Source organism: Trichoplusia ni, chromosome 2 (assembly GCF_003590095.1).
Source record: "Trichoplusia ni isolate ovarian cell line Hi5 chromosome 2, tn1, whole genome shotgun sequence".
NCBI lineage: Eukaryota > Metazoa > Arthropoda > Insecta > Lepidoptera > Noctuidae > Trichoplusia > Trichoplusia ni.
The window spans coordinates 15,199,166-15,219,183 of NC_039479.1; the positions used below are offsets into that span (position 1 = coordinate 15,199,166).

At 37.1% G+C, this 20,018-nt stretch overlaps 1 protein-coding gene across 1 annotated transcript; it reads right to left on the minus strand.

Annotated features, from left to right (window-relative positions):
• Nucleotides 1-7,672: 7,672 nt before the first annotated feature.
• On the minus strand, nucleotides 7,673-18,143 carry LOC113508375 (G1/S-specific cyclin-D2-like). Its single transcript, XM_026891369.1, has 4 exons — nucleotides 17,464-18,143; nucleotides 16,187-16,402; nucleotides 13,864-14,020; nucleotides 7,673-9,706 (listed from the first exon to the last, which is right to left on the minus strand). The coding sequence occupies exons 1-4, from the start codon at nucleotides 17,692-17,694 to the stop codon at nucleotides 9,423-9,425; spliced, it is 888 nt and encodes a 295-aa protein (XP_026747170.1). The 5' UTR covers nucleotides 17,695-18,143; the 3' UTR covers nucleotides 7,673-9,422.
• Nucleotides 18,144-20,018: the final 1,875 nt, after the last annotated feature.

Genomic DNA, 20,018 nt, shown 5'->3' on the forward strand with positions numbered 1-20,018 from the left:
CTTGCCCATTAATTATCGGTGCTTAAGTAAAGGACAATCTTGTTGCCGAATCAAATTTTTAGCGTAAGGGTGCAGTGATTATTTGTTTAAATTGATGAGCGTCGACTAATATTCTTTATGACTAACAGAAATCTTTCAACTTATGTGTTTATAATAAATTAACAAACCAACTTACCATTCATTAATAGAACGTTTCCAACATCAATAAAATATCATTAGTTTTAAGTGGTGTCTGATTTTGTACATATTATAAATCAATACCACTACTGTTGCATTTTAATGTAATTCGTACCAACATATACCAATCTTCTTGAAACTCCATCAAATTTAACTTTTTTTATTGTTATCATCCAATTTTTAAATCCTATAGTCCCATTGTACAAGAACGGTATTAAAATAGTTTGATGGCAAACACTAATGGTATAGTCACACTACGTTTTATGGTAACTTTAAATAGATTAATAATAAACCTCAATGGTGTAATTAAAAATCACTCTGCTGCCAATCATGTTATGTAGCGTAACGATAAAAGTAAAAAACAATTGTCTAATGTTGAGTGAATGATAGTCAATCATTCACTTTCCCGAATTCTTAGAGTGTATGTAAAACCTCATTGAACATATTTGACCACTATTAAACAATTATAAAAGAGGCCTTAATCGGAATAGTTGCTGGCTGTCATTATGGCATTAGACACTTCAAAGATGTATTCGTTCCAAATTTAAAACTGTCGCAATATAATCAGGGATGCTACACATACATCTAAGCCCAGCGGGTGTCGCGTCAAGTGCAGGGGTCCGTGTGAGAAAATGACGCGTATAATATTCACAATATTGAAATTACAACGTCTCCAGTCCTTGGGGACTTCGCACGCGACCGCGCCCGCTCCGCGACTCACAGCCCGCTGCCTTATTTATTATTTATATTAATTACACTTGCTACAACGTTTTTTGTTGTTGTTTGTTTGTTTGTAACTTTTTGTATTTGGTTTGTTGAAATGCACCGTGATTAGCCCACTTTTTTCTTGATTGAACGGGTTTTGAGTTAGGTGAATCCATGCAGCTATTATGTTATATTTCTATAACGCTTAGCTCTATTCGAAGAAAAAATAAAATAAACAGAAAAAAATTGAAATGATCTAGCATTCAAATTTAAAGAAAAAATAATGATGCTCCGTTTAAACTAGTCAACACTAAATAAGATACGAAATGCTAGAAGTACAAACATTTTGAATAACATAACTTCCCTCTGCTAGAGCTCTCACAAATTTTAAAGTTGACAATCGACGTTAATAACGTAAGAAAGAATATATTTGTAAAAATATATTTTAAAAGACCAATGTTACGTAAAAGGGATCTACGTATTATTGATCTATGTAAGCCATTCGATATGGAACCTTCGTATCAAATTAATTATAATCAAAAATCATTAGAACATCTATTGTCCTACTTAACCGCGATCCTGTTTGACATACCATCGTACCACCATAACATCGACTCTTTTACTGTATTAATAACTCATCATCATCCTTACCTTTCCCAAATATGTTAGGATCGGCTTCTACTTTAAACGGATACAGATTAGTACTTGTGTTTCACAACGACTGCCTATTTATCTTACTCAAACTAGTTACCTGGGCAACACAATAGCCCTTACTAAGACTGGTTGTCACATTTTCTAGCCTCGTAACAAAAATGTATAAAAATAGCCGCTAAGCTAAATGTAGCAATAGAAGGGCCTCGGTGACCTGTAAAAGGTATTTCTATTCTAAACTTATATCAGCTTTTCGATGAGAAAATAAACGATGTAATTATTATTTATTTATAATCACAATCGTATCCAATCGCTTCGTTATCAGTAATAAACTTTAGCCCTCATTAGCCTTCACCATGCCTCGTACTCACACCGCTACTTAAAAAAAAAACCATTACCCGAAAAACATGCAAACAGACAAACATATTTCGACAACTGGCACTTGTTTAAGGAAAACCCCAGTAATACTTACTGAAACCAAAGTGCGTAGACAGGGGTAACGTAAATAGCGCGTATTCTGCGCCTGTCGCGTCTCGCGGGATGAAAAACAAGAAGTCTGTGCGGTAAAATATGTGATCACTTAGCAACCTGCAATCAAACACCAACTGCCGCTTAGTTTTTCTTCCCTGTCTTCGATGAATGTGCTTTTTGTTGTTTTTGCTTTGTCAGCTCCGCTAATAAACATAAATTGTTATGTTCTTTTACATTGCTCAAAGTATGAATAAATTGTCACAACAGTCATGACATTACTCTATAAATTGTGCTACCTTGCAGCCTGTGCTACAAAACAGCATTTAATTTTGTTTAAATTATTATAACACTGTTAGATAATCCCATTACATTTCTTTCTTGCTAGTCTTTAAGACAAATCATAAGAAGAAAATAGATTTTCCGTAATACAGGCTCTGTACGAGCAATGCAATTTAAGAAGTGAAGAATTATGAAAAAATCTTCCGTAAGAAGTAGATCCTATTACTTCTTTCATTCGATTTATTACAGCTTACATTGTTTAATCGCAGCATCGACCTTGACACTTGAAATCATGAAATCAGTTTAAGCAAACATTCTTAGTGTGCATGTACTTGTACCAGCACCGACGTCAACTCGCAAGTCGCTCATCTAATCTGATAATGCGTCGGTTACGGGCGGTGTGCGTGTGCCATTCTCCACTTACCCCCGCCTAATTCAATTTGCGCCCTCCGCTGAGCCACATGCCGCGCTGCATCGCGACTGTTCCCATATTCGTCCTGTACTATTTTTAATTAACATTTTTACTGAAATGTGAACGAGTTCCTCAATAGAAATAAAATAGTCTGTAAATGTCTTAACTATTTTTTTTACTTTTGCGGCAATTCAATTTACTAATTCTGCTGATGTTTTTTCGACCGCTGATCTTATTGCCATAGCGCCGCACTACGATATACATTTGGTACATTATTCAGAATTAAAAAACGACTAAGGACTCTCTCGTCCTTAATATAAAGTCTTAAAGCAACCAAATTGTATATAGTACAAGAGGCCGCGATGGTCAGGCCTTCGTTTTTGTATAAAAGCTAAGTCTTATGTCCTAACACAAGTGTGACCACCTACTTAAGAATTTGGTTTGTGATTACTTACAGTGATCAGTAGATAAATGTTGGTGCATACATAAAGCTGTACCTTAAATTGGTTAAAGTTTAAATCTCTTAATCAATCGTGGGTTTTTGTGCTCTCAGTTTCAGATGATATATGGAACTGTTTATTTCGGATAAGTCTCTTCAAAATGTTTTGTGTAAATCTAAATGTTTTGTATAACCAAAAAGGATATTTTAGATGGTTATAAACTGAGAAATATTTACATTTAAATTGAGTATATATTTCTCACAAAGCGTAAAAAATTACATCTTTTTTCCAGCCAACCGGAAAGGAGCCCAGAAGCCTGGCAGCATTGCAGGGTTGAACGGCAATGCTAATTCTCTGAGCAAAATACAGACTGGGCTTCACGGGTGGAGTCAACCAAACGATATTTATAAACTATAAAAAATATAACCAGTAATTCAAAACAGAGTAAGCTTTAAGTGTTCGAAGTTTAAATACCTTACAGGTCACACAAAAGTCATTACATATGTTTATTTGCATACAAAGGTAATCGTAAGTGTCTTATTCTTGTAAGACCGCAAATGCCAGTTAGGAAGTTGACGCCCCTCATACAATGCTTATATACAGTCTGATTGATTTACATGCATTGAGAACTGACTTCTACCTGAAACTATTTACGGTCATCTGTGTTCTGGGTCGTTTCGATATAATAATGAGAAGTATAAAATTTAAAGTTTCTTTTAGATCACTTCTTGTGAAAAAAGGATAAAAATATCGTATTAATTTACTTATATTCCTTAGTTTCCTTTCAGTTTTACGCTAAGCAATTGAAATAAATTAGTTATTTTACTCGTTTTAAACATAAAAGCAACACACTTTTACAAGTTTTAAGTCGTTTAAGCCTACTGAATACTATGTTAAACTATATTATATTTTAAAACGATGAGTGACCTGATAGCCTAAATTGCTCTAAATAAATTAAATTAATTATCAAAAAGGTCATTGATTATGAGTGAAAACATTTCAGTAATTAAAAAGTTGTGTACAAACCAACATGCTTATAAATATGTCGACTACAAACTCAGTAATTGATATAAATGACCAAACCTAACTAACATTTAGCAGTCAAGACTTACCTATACGAACTTTGTAATCCATTAAAATGTTGACTTTGTAAAAATAATAATGCATATAACGATAGTAGGAATATACCTAACCATGCAAAGTTTTAGAAAGATGTCCTCTATTAGAAATGAACATTTTTCTAATGTACTTAGACTCTCAGCAAAAATCGTGTCCGTTGGAATACCTCAACCAAGTCTAAATATTCAACCTCTGAATCAAATATTACTCGTCGACTGTCTACGTTTACATAGGCACATAGCTAGCACATTGAACTATGTTACCACATAAGACAATTCTGTAGTACGACAGCTATAATTGAAGACTGTGAGCGAGGCCCTTTGACTGTGCAGTGCAGACGAGGGCAGGGCCCGGAGGGGGGCGGCGGGCGCGGGCGGGGCGAGCCTGTAGTGCACCTGAGCCCGTGATTGATGAGCGCTCACCCATCGCCATGATTGCGAACTGACGCGCCGCCATTAACAAACAACTCGTGACGTATTTTTGACGCTTATCTATATGCCACTACTAATTACACATGGGCAAACACTTCATACTCTCTCCATAATGACTCTCTCAAACTTTAGCTAGCTGTATACAATATGTAAGTATAAGTATATGTATGTGCCTTTACCCAGAACAGCTAGTTAAGCCAGCCGGATCTATGCGAACGCCTATGCAAAGATACCGTCGTTTGTCTAATAAAACAAACCGCGTATTTACTATCTGCACTCCCGATAGCTCTTTATAGTTAGCGTTAGATCGGTGAAGGGGAAGATCGGTCCCGTCGCCGGGACGGAGGCAGGTCCTGCCGCGCTGCTTGTCAAAGTGGCCGCCGGCGTGTTTGAACAACTAATGAGCGGCTCCCGGGAGACGCCGTGTTTGCCCCGAAACGCCCCAAGCGCTCGCCTGGGTTTTTCCTACAAACGCCTGGGTTTGCCGAGGTCTCTCCCCCCACTGCCCTCGCGGCGCACTCCTTGTTTGCTCGCCACTCGGTGTCGTATCGGACTTTCGAGTGTAAATTGGAAATTTGTAGATAAACCTACCTATATAAACGAGATCAAGTCTCTGGTAAATCTTTGCACCTGTCTGTATACATGTTAAATTACAATAACCCAAGAACAGTAGCATTACTTCACAATATTTACTGACACATCACACACTTTTTATACCAGACGTTTCGCTGGCTGATTCCGTGCAAAAAAAATAAATATTAACGAGTACTTTTTTTAATAATATATTATGTTAACTTCAGCGGTCTTAAACCCAAAAGCTCCGAAAAAAAACAAAAAACTTTGATAACTATAGAATACATAAATAATTGAATGAATGCATTTGTAATTTATGTAAAGAAACAAATAATATAACCAGGACCAGCTCTACAATTTAAACTGAGACATCATAAAGCTTCATGCCTTAACATAATCATATCAACTACACATAAACTAAGACTTATACGACTTCGTTAGTCTTGCGTAGCGTATGAAAAGCTTCTTCCTCTGCATACTAAGATTTATACTTCTACATCACTTAATATACAAAAATATGTATAGGTCATACTCAATCTAAAATAGTCCTTTGGAAATAGGACAAGTCAGCCGGTTAAGCTTTGTTCATTTAAAAAGAGGCTTTACTTTATATAGACAACTAGCCTTATTGCTAGAGAAATAAATACTGAAGTAAACCAATCAATCGGGTTTTTTTAAGGTTCCATACAGAAACTGAGCCGTATTAATTACTAAAGCTTCGCTGAACTACTACTAAAGCTCACTTATCAAAGTGAAGTATTTAAATAGCAAGAACAAGTAAGTATTTACATATTAAATAATCGATAAAATTCGAGGCGACGAGGGTACGATCATAAATGGGATAGTTTTTCAGCAGCTTATTTGTAAGGAGGTTTAGAGTTCGAATCCCGACTGGTTTATCTTCTTCAATATTAATAATTCACCATTAATAATCGCCTAAAGAGAAATCCTGAGAAAAATCTTCACGTACTGTACGATAGTTGTGATAGTAATTATTTCTGCGTTCCATTTACTGTGACAAAGTATTTATGATACTAAGTGCGAGTGAGTCTGATGTCTTAGTATACGGCCCTAAACTTTTCATTTGAGAGTATACTGTAGTACATTTCAGAGAAAAAACTCGGCCTTTTCGATGTTTTCTAATGCAAAAGTAAGCTCTAAAACAAGAAAAATACCCCTTAGTATTAAACCAGTAACCTTATACAGTTTTATAATGTGTTAACTCTATCCCAAAGTTGAGAGATATTTCTAGAACATTGTAAGAAGAATCAGTCGGATGAGGCCGGTTTTAACCAACCCGAACTCGAACTGAAACCGGAGCCAAAAGGCCGAACAGTCACGGCACTTATGACCGAAGAGTTAAAAATAAATAAATTCGTTAGTGCTGCTCTCTGTGGTCAAATTAAGGTACTACTTGTTCGAAAACCGACGCAACGGGAGCTTTGTAGCGATTCGTCCTTCGGGAGCTTTAGTGTTTTTGTCATTGATGTATAGAGGGCGCTGCTTAACGATTCTATTCGCTAAATTCCTTAATGATAGAATAAGCAATTTGTTGTTAGAGTTATCAGTTTACCTCATTTTAGGTTATAATTAAGTAGCTATTTAAATTACTTTACTCAGGGTATTATGAATTGAATATAAAATTTCAGAAATACAATTTACGCTAAGCTTTCACCTGCTTATTAGGACTTTTGTATAAAGCGCGTGGACGTTTTGATAACTGCCATCTGACGGCTTATGTCGATACTATTTAGTTATAGAAATGGGCTCGTTTTTGCAGCTGTCGCTTGTGGAAGACTGGCAGGCTTTACATAAGTAACAAGGAATTTGGGCTTCTGAGTATCTATTAAAACTATGTTTGGTTGTGATCAATACCTAGGTACATAATAAATTAAACAAAAAGGGGTAACTTTAGATTATTAAAGAATCAAGCCATGAAAGCTACTACTATATCAGACGAACATTTTTATAATGCTTTCACTGTTGCTGTCATTCAGTCCTATCAAAGCTTCATTAAGTTTAGCTCAGTAGTTTTTATTTAAAGTCAGTTTTATGTTCTTGTTCTTAAATTAATATTATAAGTCAGACCCTTGGTATAATTTCTTAATTAAAATTGTTTTAATATTTTTCTTTGGTGAATTATCATTTACTTTCTTTTACTCTTTCAGAGTAAAGACTATGTCTATTTTATTTTATGGACGAGCATGAAAGCTCCCTCCGAAGCTTTTTGAGAACGGCAGCTTTTTGCAAGACCATGTGCGCGACCAATTAAAAAAATATAAATCAACAATGATATAAGACTGCTAATGATAAATTATTTTATTATAACTTTGTCATTAAGAACTCTACCAATCAAAGAATTTCAAGAATGAATGTGAACTGTGAGTTACAAAATAAAAATAAAAAATACAGACTTGTTTGTGTTTGCTTTTATTATAAAACTATACATTTATTTATGGCCAGCCAATAACAAGGCCATACCATACACTTTCATACATTAGGCATTATAATAATAGGTACCTAAACACGATCGCTCTTTAAAACAAACCTTAACTAAAATGAACAATAGCTTTCCAGTTATTTAATATCAAAATTTTCTCATAATTACAACTTTTAAAGTAAAAATTTAAATTAAATTTGTTAATCTTTTGAACAAGTTCGAGATGGACAGATAAACATGTCACGGTGTCATGTATCCACCTCTTAACCGCCGCTCGTTAACCAAAGAGGTTGAAGAACCCAATTAATTTACAGCAACCATAAGAAACATTTCGATATTATAGCAATAGGATGTCTTAAAGATACATGTCTATAAATATAAAAAAGATTTAAAAACCAAAAAAAAAACAATAAATAATTCAAACAACGGAACGAGAACTTGTAAAAGGTAACTTTTACAAGTTCTCGTTCCGTCCCTATGACACCGGCGCGCTAAAGCCGAGTATCAACGAAACAATTGTAAGCTGCCTAATCAATTCAAAATAATATTAAAACTACGTGGTTGCTTGAACATCATTTTAAAACTTATGAGAAAGTTACATCGGCTCGAGACGGCTTGGAGAGAGAAACTTGAAAGCTCGCCCATTAATTTATGACAATTAGTATAATTAACATTGCGTAACGTAACGCTCGGCGGGTCTGCGCCGCTTTATCACTTACTCTGCGGTGTTTATCCAAGTTTCTCCCTAACTCACCTTCGCCCAATAAATACACCTACATACTAATTACACGCAAGGAATTATTCTTTCTATATATTAACTAACACAGTACCAATGGTACTGTCCCCATAATGAGTATTCCATCGCCTCCTACGTATCGCCGAACAAACTAAAACATTATAATTACTTACACGATAATACTTAAACACGACTCTATACATCTAAAACATTAAGTTTGGTCGAAAACAGGAATGTGTAAAACGTTTGACTAGAATTTACTAAAACTTAACATCGACCTAAATAAATATTACATCATTTTAACATTTTCACTCGTTCAGCAAGTACTAAACACACTCTTACCCCCTTAGTAATAAGGGACTAAATCAAATTTACATAATGAGATCTTACAACATAGTTACACACAAACATAAAACATACATAACGTTTACTGAAAAGTTTGTCTTTACGTAATTTTGATTGGTATTTAGTAAAATTTTAGAGTTGATGGTCTTTTCATAAAAGTTAGTGACTTCATATGCTTTTCAGTCTTAATAAACATTTGGAATAAACAGAGATCAGACGGCACAAAAGTTCATTTGAAATGTTCAGCCGAAAACTACCTATGTTACAAATTGAACAACTAACATAATGGATCTATTTTACAATAAATAACATTAATCTACTCTAATGTTAATATTTCACATAAATAATTTGAGATCAATGAACAATCAATTCTCCTACGCAACTCTCCGCATATTGTCAGCATTGACATCACTTCTTTGGGTTGAAGGTACTTTTTTTTCGTTTTTGATGGGTCTTCTCTCATCCAGGTGCACGAAATAAAAAATATTCGTAACAATACAATCCTTACTTTCATAAACACTGAGATCGTTTGATTTGGGATGTTGATTTTGTACGATTTTATATACAGACTCTAACACGTGGTTCGAAAATAAATCGACTGCAAAAGTAGGTACAAGGGGTCTGTTTTTTTATAGTTTTTGCTTCAGAAGTGTACGTCTTGTACGTCTGTGGGTGTATCTGGTAGTTGGGTCTGTTCTGGTGAGGATATTTTGCAGGGCTGCGAAGGCCTGCTTCTGGGTTCCTGAGGCTGGGTCTCCCTGGCAAGCACGCGCTCCACATGACGCGCCACCAGCTCCGCAGCTGCAGATGGGGTCCTCGTGAGAGCACACAAGTCGCTCACAGACATGCGCACACGCAGACCTCGGGCAGCCGCAGTGATACACGCAACGGCTATTAAAGATGGTGGTACTAGAAGAAATTCCGTCTCTGTTGACAAAAGAAAAATGCCTTTATTGCGTGATCGTTTTTTGATTCCTTTAATGCTGGTTTTGATAGCAAACACAACATGTGCTCAGAATACTAATAAGGTTGATTTTAAAACGAGTTTCGTGTTTACGTGTTTTTATATCAAAATATTGTACACACGGAGGACGGAGACGCAGGTAGAACGTGCGCATCTGTTGCGAGATAATTACCGCGGAGTGCGGACAGGTGGTTCGGACACCTTGCATCTTAGCGTCCTGCGATCCGATGCGTTGCTCACATTATAAACATCTTATAACCTACTGACTGACCAAAATCAAAATTTTTGCTTATAAATAAAACTAGTCAAGCCAATAAAGACAGCTTATTCACAACAATTGAAGCAAAAAAGTGTTTCCATCTTCGACGACGAGTATAATAAAAGTCGCGTTACATTTTGCACAATACGGGAACTCCTTTGTTATAGTTTGAGAATAAGGAAGCGGAGTCGAGCAGCTGCCCGATTTGTGCATGCCGTCCCCGTCTGCATTTTTGTGTACCTACTCCGGGACAATAGACGGGGAATAATGGTAATTTACATCTTAAGTCGTCTAGGTAAGGGCGCAGCTGCAATTTGCTACGAAGGAGAGATTCTTTTGTGCGATTCTAAAACGTAACTTCGATCACTAGTTAACTAATCAATATTATTGTCGTTCACTAAGACCCCAATCTTTTGCACAGAGTTCCCATTAGATGTGTGTATATTCTAAATTCGTTAGTCAAGCAACTGTTCGACTACTGATACTATTGTCTGTTATTATAAACAAGTAACGGTAAAGGCATTGGAGCATTACAAGTTGATGTAGTATAAAGTTTAAGGCGCTTTGGGTGAAGCAACGACGTCAGGCTAAGACGGCAGATGTAACGACACCTGGCGACCCTTCCGCTCGCAACTCCGCGCAAGCATGGCACTACCGCGTAGGGTCACTGCCCACCTACTACATGCACCCTTCTAGACTCCACCGTGCCCTTATACGCCATACTTCATGACTATTTCTTAAGAAAAACAATATCGCAACACGCGAGCGCATCATAATTTTAATAAAAAACGTGGCCACACTTTATTAATGTACGCAAGCTTACTGGCTCCAGTAACCGGTAGGTCAATGAATCTAGACTAGACATGAACTTTAGGTCCGTTGCAGACGTTACACCTTCTAAGCACATAAGTGCAAGTCACCATACACTTCTATTCGTTATAAAAAGTACTGATAAAAACAAACGGCGGTTTGTATCTGCAAAACACATGGCAGTTGTTGTATAATTTCTATGAATCAGTAGCTGATTATAAAATCAAAATAGTTGGTGAGGTCGGTATCAGGTATGATCTGGTCAGCAGGAGCAGCGGTGCGTCACGATCCGTTGCGCGACAGGTTGGCTGTCAGTTGGCGTGCCGACATCTGCTGAGTGGCCCACGCGACTGCCATCGACCCGAAGACCTCACACCCACGCGTCTTACCCTTATAATTACTACAACTGCATTCACATAAGTACACTCAACAGACATCGAGGACCGTTAAGTTCCGTTTGAGAAACCTGTCAGTCTCACCCTAATAGTGAATCTTCGCCTAACACTAACAGAATGCAAAAACGCAGGGGTTGCAAATATATGATCTAACTGTCCGTAAAACTGGTTCGTATAATTTTATTGCGAATAAGAACATATTTTATTATGCATTAATGTCTTATTCAATAATATAATCAGTTAATAGTAAATTCATAACAGCATTTTATGACAGTTACGATATATTTATTGAGTGGAGGTAAAGCTTAATAGAAAAAATAGAGAGCTTTTGGATCGGATGTTGGAAACGGAAGCTTAAAAATCTCGCAAGTCGATATTATACTTATAATACGAGTAAGATTTGACATAGTGATGTTCGGCTTAGTATCGGGTTAGATAGGGTGGTACGCCAGGTGCGCGCCGAGACGGCTTTTTGTCGCGAAGCTTTTGTCGAGACTTTGGGATAGGGATTCGGGCGCGGAACAATGGCCGCGGGACGTCTTCGAGCATTGTCCCCGAGTCAGCTGGCGCGAGCTCCCCTGCGCGTACGCGCCGACTACTCACATAAGTCACCGTAACCGTGACATTACTCTAAGAAATTAGTCCGGTCAAACAGAACACGTTTGAGAAACGAAAGCTAAATATATTGGTCACAATAATTTTATAAAAATTTACGTGAAAAACCATTTGATAGTTTATATTTGAACCGGATATGATTACCAAAATTCCTTAAAAGTAATTATGATCAGCGATCATTAAGAAAGCCAATAAAAGAAGTTTAGGGTCAAGTAATGTTATTAACCCTTTCACACCTAGAGTAATGCACGATCAGTTACCGGCAATTATGCTACTTCCGGCGGTACCGACAAAACTTGACGCCCCGCTACACGAAACGTTTCTGTTTACAATATTATACTGAATAGATGCAATTGATAGTTGACCCGGGTTAAGCTTACACAACAATATAAGCAGTTCATGAATACAAGCTTTTATAACGTTTAACCTAAGTCTTTAAAACTGGAGCAACTGAAGCGATGAAAAATGCGAATTCTAATTAAATATTATGATCTTCAAACTTAGAAATTCAACTTAGAAGAACAACCTAGAAATAAGTTAGAAATAAAAGCATCGTATCTTAACAGTTATCCGTAAACATGTGCACTCTTTAGAAACCACGTGTTGTGCAACAAGTAAGCACAAAAAATTGTCATAAACATGACCGAAATATTCTCTTTTTTTCTCATTCTTCCCTAGAATGTGAACTCCATTTGTTTCGAATGTAATTAATTATATGAAATGGGTATCGTAATTTGAGCGTTCTCCTATTAATTAATGTTTAACACGTTTGAAATCTATTTCACTGTTAGAGCAGATGGTCAAAGAAATCCTTAAAATGTAAAAACAATGGACCAATGGAGGGTGACAGAGGGTTAGCGAGTGGCAGCTATAAATAACTGTTATCAGGACTCGATGGACCATAGGGGTCGACAGGGTTAAGCATTATGAGATAATTGTACACATTATGATCAATTTAAGATGAAATTGAAAAAACGGAGGACAGCTCGCAATATCAAAAACATGCAAATAATATAAGATGTCTTATCGGAGTACCGCTATTTGATATTTACACATGTAGCTAGTAAAGCTGGTACTAGACGACGCTAAAAATAAACCTAAATTCAGTTAAAAATAAAAAACCACCGGAAATATGGGAATAACGTATTGCATATTTTACTGATAATTAAAAACTGTAAAGGTGTTTAATAAAGGTCAGGTTGGTAAGTTTAATATAAACTAGTAGTTTCCACTAGTTTTTTAGTGTGTTCAGTGATCGGAAAAGCTCAACCCTCGCAGGGAGGTAATGCCAAGGGGTCATTGGTGGTTAACGTCCGTAGAGGGCCGGAGGGCACGTGTGTACTTAAAAGTACTTGAAGTTCAAGAAATACAAATACATACGGTAACAACGCAACCTTTTGTAAATTTTATTTTATATCGCACAGTATCGTATAAAACGTTTAAGTAATTTATTTAACGACTTACACAGCTAATAAATTAGACAACCTACTTGTCAGCAAAGAGGGAGGTAAGTATATATACATAAATCCTCTGCCACGTGTCCTCTTTATGATTATATTTTACAACACAAAGGTTTTCAATACGCAAACAGGTTTACCGTTTTTAATCGTAATATTAAAATGTAATGGCATAATTTGGAATTTTAAAGTGAGGTCGTTCGTGTTTTTACAATGGGAGTGCGAGAGGGTCAGTCCCGGAGGGGTGCGCAGGCGCAAGGTGTGCGCGTTATCACTGCGCCAACGGCATGTGCGCGTTCCGATACACGCGTCCAGTCTGCACCCCACATTACTCTACACCCTGTCCACCGCACAACAATCACAATTAGAAACAAAGGGGACCTCCCATTACAGAAAACCCATTATCAAATACCTTGACAAATTATAAAATGTACGCTAACCTTAGTAAGTACTACTTATCGATTAACGTTAATTATCAAAGTAGGAAGTCAGACCCGCATGTAGAGCTTACGAGTTTCGCGGGAGATTTATTGTTGCTGAAATGAGTATGAACGTAAAACGTGTAATGATCATGGTGTACATACCTGTGTAGCATACTGAGGTGAGTGTTAGCGCGTGTGTCCTGACCAGGGGGTTTGTGCGACCCCACGGCACTCGCGCCAAGAAAGGCTCCACGAAGTCGAACGCCGTTGCAATAGACAACTGCCAGTTTAATCGCTGAAGGAGCATCACTTCCCATTGCTATAACAAAAAAAAATGCAACATAAACGTCGGTCGTTTGGCCTTTGAATTTAATTATTCCCAAAGGGCACGACCCCGTGTGAATAACAGTAGACTTTCTTACATTTGTAACAACTAATTCCCTTTACTAAAGAAAGGGATGTGCGACCTATTCTAAATAGTTGATACGTAACCGTCATACTTGATGGGTTAGGCGGAAACCGCAAAAAGTAGCGAATCACGTTACAATTACTGTAGAAATGTCATAAGACAACAAGGGACAAAGGAGCCCCCGGCTGCCGATACTTTTCACATGGCCACTGATATAATAAGGGCGGACATACGACTCCTTGTTTACTTACACAACAAAACATGTAGCTGGTAATTTAGATAAAGACAGGGTGAAGAACTTTATCATAGAAATATATCAGGCTTAGTGAAGTAATCATTGTTCAGGGTTCGATAAACCATGAAACGTCAAAGTACTCCCACAGTTCTGCAGATAACATATTCAAGAACTGTTACTAAATTAAATGTTTACTAATTTAGTGGCGAGTGCTTCACTCCCCAATTAATTAACCACCCCCATAGAATAAGATATGAATGAGAAACGGTATGAATACAATTTAATGATGGCATAATTTTGCATATTTAGGCTAGTAAGTATGGGAAAGTAGAATCGGCGGGTACCATATGACAGCATTAAGTATGTGCGATGCAGGCGTATCGCGACCATCGCACGAATTAATAGCAAGGAAATACGAGCATTCCACGGTGTCATACGCGCCGAAGGAGTGACGAAACATGTTCTCACGGTATCCAAATGATATTTAACTACAACATATGGTGGAGGTTTAGTTAGCGAACACGAAAGAGGTTAGATCAGGAATGTTGAGACAGTAGCTGTATGAAGAGGAAAATATGTACAAGACGCAGACACACTTCTAAAAGTATATTTAATGTAGCAATGACAAGTGCTTCTTGTAACTGAATTATTTCTGCAAATGCGCTCATTAATAATCGAGATTGGAGCATTGCTCTAAGTGATCAGGTAAAGAAACACATAAATACGACACCAAAACAGGTATTACCGAATTTGGACACAATTGAGGAAAATTCAGTGCAATAGCATTAGAAGCGTGTGAATAAGGTGACAAAGTCAAAATTGATTACAAAGGGCAGGCCCATGAGTAACAACGAATCGCACCTGTCCGTGCGGGTGTGAACGATTATGACAATTTTGTCATTATGGGTTACTGTGGGAGTTTAGTCAATATCACATGTTGACTACAATTATAATGCATTCATTTTTAGGCCCTATAAAGTTCGAGCTGGGACATTGACTGGATATAAAGAGTGCATCAACCTTATCTCATTAAAGGCATCAAAAAGACGGCTGCTTAAATTAGTTCTAATTTAACTGGCTCTATACCGTGTCTTGTGCGGAGTAGTGCCCACATTTCCGTCGGAAGCAAGTGAGCTACTAATTCCGTGCCTTACTTCGTCACAGGCTGTGGCTGCATAAGAAGGGTGACAGTCTTACAAGCCCTCTTGAGTTCCTCGAGGAAGGAGTAATTGCCGGAAACTGGCTTGGTGTAAGGAAATGTCGCTTTGGGGCGAAGAAATGTCATTTGCCTAAACTAATCGAGTTCATTCACAGTACAATCAAAACAACAATTATGTTGTGTCGCAGGATGCGTGTCGCCGGACGTCGGACGCGATAGAGCTACTTGACTTTTTATGTAAGATCGTGTGTCGTACAAGAATTTATCACGGACACGATGTAAGTATGTTTCGTGCATTAATTACAGGAAATTCATAATAAGGCCACGAGGCCAACAAAGAACAATGCTTTCTAGGAATCTGATATGAAGTAAAATCAAATATCCACACTCAAATCGGAAAAGGGTAATATGAAGTATGGTGCATGGACTAACTAAAATCTATATCATAATGTGTTTAAGTGATAGTGAAGGTTGATTTTTGGGCAGTGCTAACATTTTGTAGAGATTTTTAAACGATAAAATTTACCATCAAAACCATTTAAGAACCCAAAACTCTCTTATCTTGAAGACACATCAAACTATCATTCTACAAGAAATTCCTTAAATTGAAACTGCAAAACAACGTTTGCCTGGTCAGCTAGTACATTATAAATAAATCAAAAAATGACTCTAAAACACTTACCCTGACTTCGTGTGGGTAAACAGAGTTATCTGTGTAAGCACACAGTAGGTCGACAGACAGCGGGTGGCACTGTCTGAACTTGGAGGCCAGCAGTAAGGAGGTGACAGCCAGGAGTTGCAGCTGCTGCCGTGAGATGGCGCGCTGGGCCAGGAACCGGTCCATGTAGCTCACGGCCAGAGGAAACACCTGCTCCTCACATTGCTGCTCTTCGCATACCTGGGTACATTAATAACAATTTACAGTTTATGCAAAATTAAACCTATGATCGTCGTTTTATCAACATAAATGGTGATGGTTACTAATAGGGATGTGATATGCATTGAGGACATCGTCCCAATAATAACGGAGTAAGGCTGATTGTACAAAATTAATTGATATAACAGACATCTAAAATTAATTTCTAATAGTTACTAACAAAATAATTACATCTACACTATCCTTAGTGATTGAGTCTTGTGAGTAAAGCTTTTTGAAGCATGTCATATAGGAATAGTTACATTTCCCAAGTATTATCCAAAGATTAGGGTCTCACAGTTACCGTGGAAGCGAAGTGACGGGCCGGGGTCATTGTCATCCGAGCGTAAATTACAAGATGAGACAGGCTACAGAACTTGGGTATATTTACAAAATTATGAGAATAAGTTTGCCTTCATTTTAATGATTGAAATGCATGTACAAGGATTTTAAGTAATGAAAATAAATAGACCAAATTAAGTGCATCCAAAATGTAAGGAGAACAACATCAATTATGGTTATTATACTTTATTTAAGCCGTTGGTTTATGCTATTTTCTGTTTAGTAGATAAGTAGATGCGAAAAATAGTTCATGACTATGAAAGGATTAAAAAAACACATAATAATATTCGTTACACCATCTACTCATTCAGTAGACAGTGAATAAGTATACCACATATGTACATAAAATTACGGTAGAGAAGTTTATAATAAATATTTTCTGCCTACCCACCAAATTTTATCGAAATGATAAGATGTTTTCAATAGTACGTCTATTAAAATATACTTCAATATGAAACTTAACCGATAAACAACAAACTAAGCAATACTTAACACATAAACATAATTTAAAGCTACGTTCACAATAGATGTAATACTCACATATCCAGGTCATTCACTCTAATCAGCTGTTAGTTGCATCGATAGTCAGGCGCTTACTACGCGGTCTATATTACACTTGGTATGTGTTTTGATTTGTGAATATTTATGTATGGTGCACGTATATATATATATTCAATATTGGCTTATTGCTATGTACTGACCTCCAACATCCAGGTAGTGACCACTTTTCGCATGAAGGGCTGAATATCAATCTGAACAGTCTGAAAGTAGTCCGTGTGGATGGCGTGTGACCTCTCCAGGGCCAGCAGGTTGAGGAGCAGTCGAGGGTCGCGGTCCAGAGCACGGTCTGGTCCGGCGACGCACATGTCGACCATCCTGCCGCTGCCACTGTTCCCCGAATGCTGCATGTTCTCTCCACAGGACAAATCCATATCGTGCACAAGTCAATCAACACTGATTCTCCACAGCCTTAATAATAAAGTTCGAAAGTACGTGAAGAAATGTTTCTCGAAGTCCGCACAAGGTTTACAAGTTTGTTTACTAAGTGGGTTCGTACACGAGGGAAGGGTCGCACGCGCACCGCACACAGCCGCCTGAGCAGCGGCTACAGACAGAGTAACACAGGGCTGTATCGGAACGCGGCTCGACACCGCACCTCACCCCACTTTAGATCTCCCTATTGTGGCCCTTGGTCCTTGACGTGTTTGGGTCTTATTCATAGTACGATCCAGTTTCGCTTTAGTAAAAAAAAAAAATATCTGCCTGTACGCTGAAAATGACAGCGTTTTTTTTTACCGCTACTTCTTAAACTGACTGTTAAAGACTGGAAACTAGTTATTAGATCTTTAGGTTAGGATAGTTACAAATAGATTTATCTTTAATTGTGTAAAATAATTAAACAGTAAGTAATTGTTGAAATAAATGAACTATTAAGTGTACTTAGTTATACCTATAAAGGGAGTGAATGAATCTTGTAAATGCTAAACTTTATTGACACTCTCTTTTAAAGTGGACTCTAAGCTAAGTAAACTTTGAGTTTAGATTTTTTTAAAGGTAGAGCAAATAAATAATTTGAAAAAATCTTAGCTGACTCGAAACTTTCAAAAAAAGTTGTAGCCGTTGTTTCTTAAGTTAATGTTTATCCACTTTACACTTTAAAAACATTTACATGAAAGTAGTGTAAATAGTTGAAAAAGCCGTATGTAGTATGTACCAACCAACAAGCGTGTACTTACTCATTGCAAATTAACGCAATTCGCAAACGATCTCACGAAATGTGTAAGACAGTTTATTAAAAAAATCCGTGTCGGAGTATACTTAATTGTGAAAGAAACCGCCTAAGAAATATTTCTCTTTTTATTTCTAAAACCAAGTACAGTTAACTGTAGTTTTTGAGTCCTAAATTTGAGCAATTTAGGAAAATTATAGTCTGAAGAGTGTATCCAATTATAATTCTTGTTTTGCCGCACATTTGCAATGTTTTATTACTTAGAGTGGAGACTCATTAACAGTGGGTTAACTCAGATGAAAGACGTAATAAATGGTATTACTTATATTCACCATTTTAAATAAAGCACAAAGTATTTTTTCTAAACAATAAATTCTACAATAGAGGTAATGTTTATTCAGAGGGCAAGCCTCACAGGAGGCACGCAGGAGGGCCGACAGCTGCGCATGCGCCGGCGCCGGCTGCGTACGATCCGGTTGACATTTTATTACAAATCCGAGCACACCTGATGCAGAGACCAGTCATTATTATAATACCATTCTTTTTCCAGATTATGCTTGCGTTGTTTCGAGCGCGTGCCTTGCCCTCCTTTCATTTGAATAACTAGCTTGAAGTAATGGTAACTTAGTAATATCACCTGTCATATTGTTCTCCTGGTAAATCTGGTATTATAGATACCGAATTTGTATATTTAATAGTACATAATAATCCTTATTTACATTACTTTTTTGTGTCTTGGAATTTTTCACTTTTATTGAAGAATGGAATGAACTTGCACACAGGTTTCCACTCCGTGATATATATTGTCGTTATTATTAGACCCATTCCGTATGATAACAGTGTTGGAAGGAAACCCGAAAGCTGTTCCATTTGCTTTTTACCAAACGAAGCCATGATAAATTATTTTATATTTTGTTTGAATTTTCTCTGCAACAAGTCAAAGAGAGTGGATCAAAATGACTACTAAATGTTCAATGACAAATAACGATTACAAAAAGTTTTTCGTGATTACTTATGACCTCCTTCGATAAAGATACTAAATCGTTATCTTTATTCAAGTCGGTTGAGTAGCCGTAGTGTGTTCATCAGCTGAATAAGATGATGATGGTGATATTTATTTATTTCTATAATAAGTCGATACTTAAGTATAAAATACCTAAATTATTTTTCAGGAAATTAGTGACGACCTACATTTTTTTTGTAATTTTCGTAACACCGAATACGGAAACCACACCAACATAAGCACGATTAAGCATCTTCCTTATTAACAATTAATATGGGTATACAACTATGTAAATTATTACACTTAAGTAATGTTATCTAACGAAATATGTTCGTAATATCCGTGTGCATAGCCGGAACTGTTTTAACATTTGGTGTCCGTCTGGGATTCTCGCAGTGGACAGTTCCCGCGGTGTCGGACATCGCGGTCGCATCACACCACACATGCCATACTCGAATTAGACCACCGCAGGGTAACCACTAATTATAAAGATATCAATTTGTCAACTCGTTCCCATCTCGAGT

Excerpts from the sequence above, each read along its gene's own strand:
- LOC113508375 (XM_026891369.1), bottom strand. The coding sequence starts at position 17,694 with ATGGATTTGTCCTGTGGAGAGAACATGCAGCATTCGGGGAACAGTGGC. Across the intron at positions 16,403-17,463 it reads TCACTACCTGGATGTTGGAG|GTATGCGAAGAGCAGCAATG; the intron begins GTCAGTACATAG and ends TAATGTACCCAG. Across the intron at positions 14,021-16,186 it reads TTTACCCACACGAAGTCAGG|CAATGGGAAGTGATGCTCCT; the intron begins GTAAGTGTTTTA and ends TTTTTGTTATAG.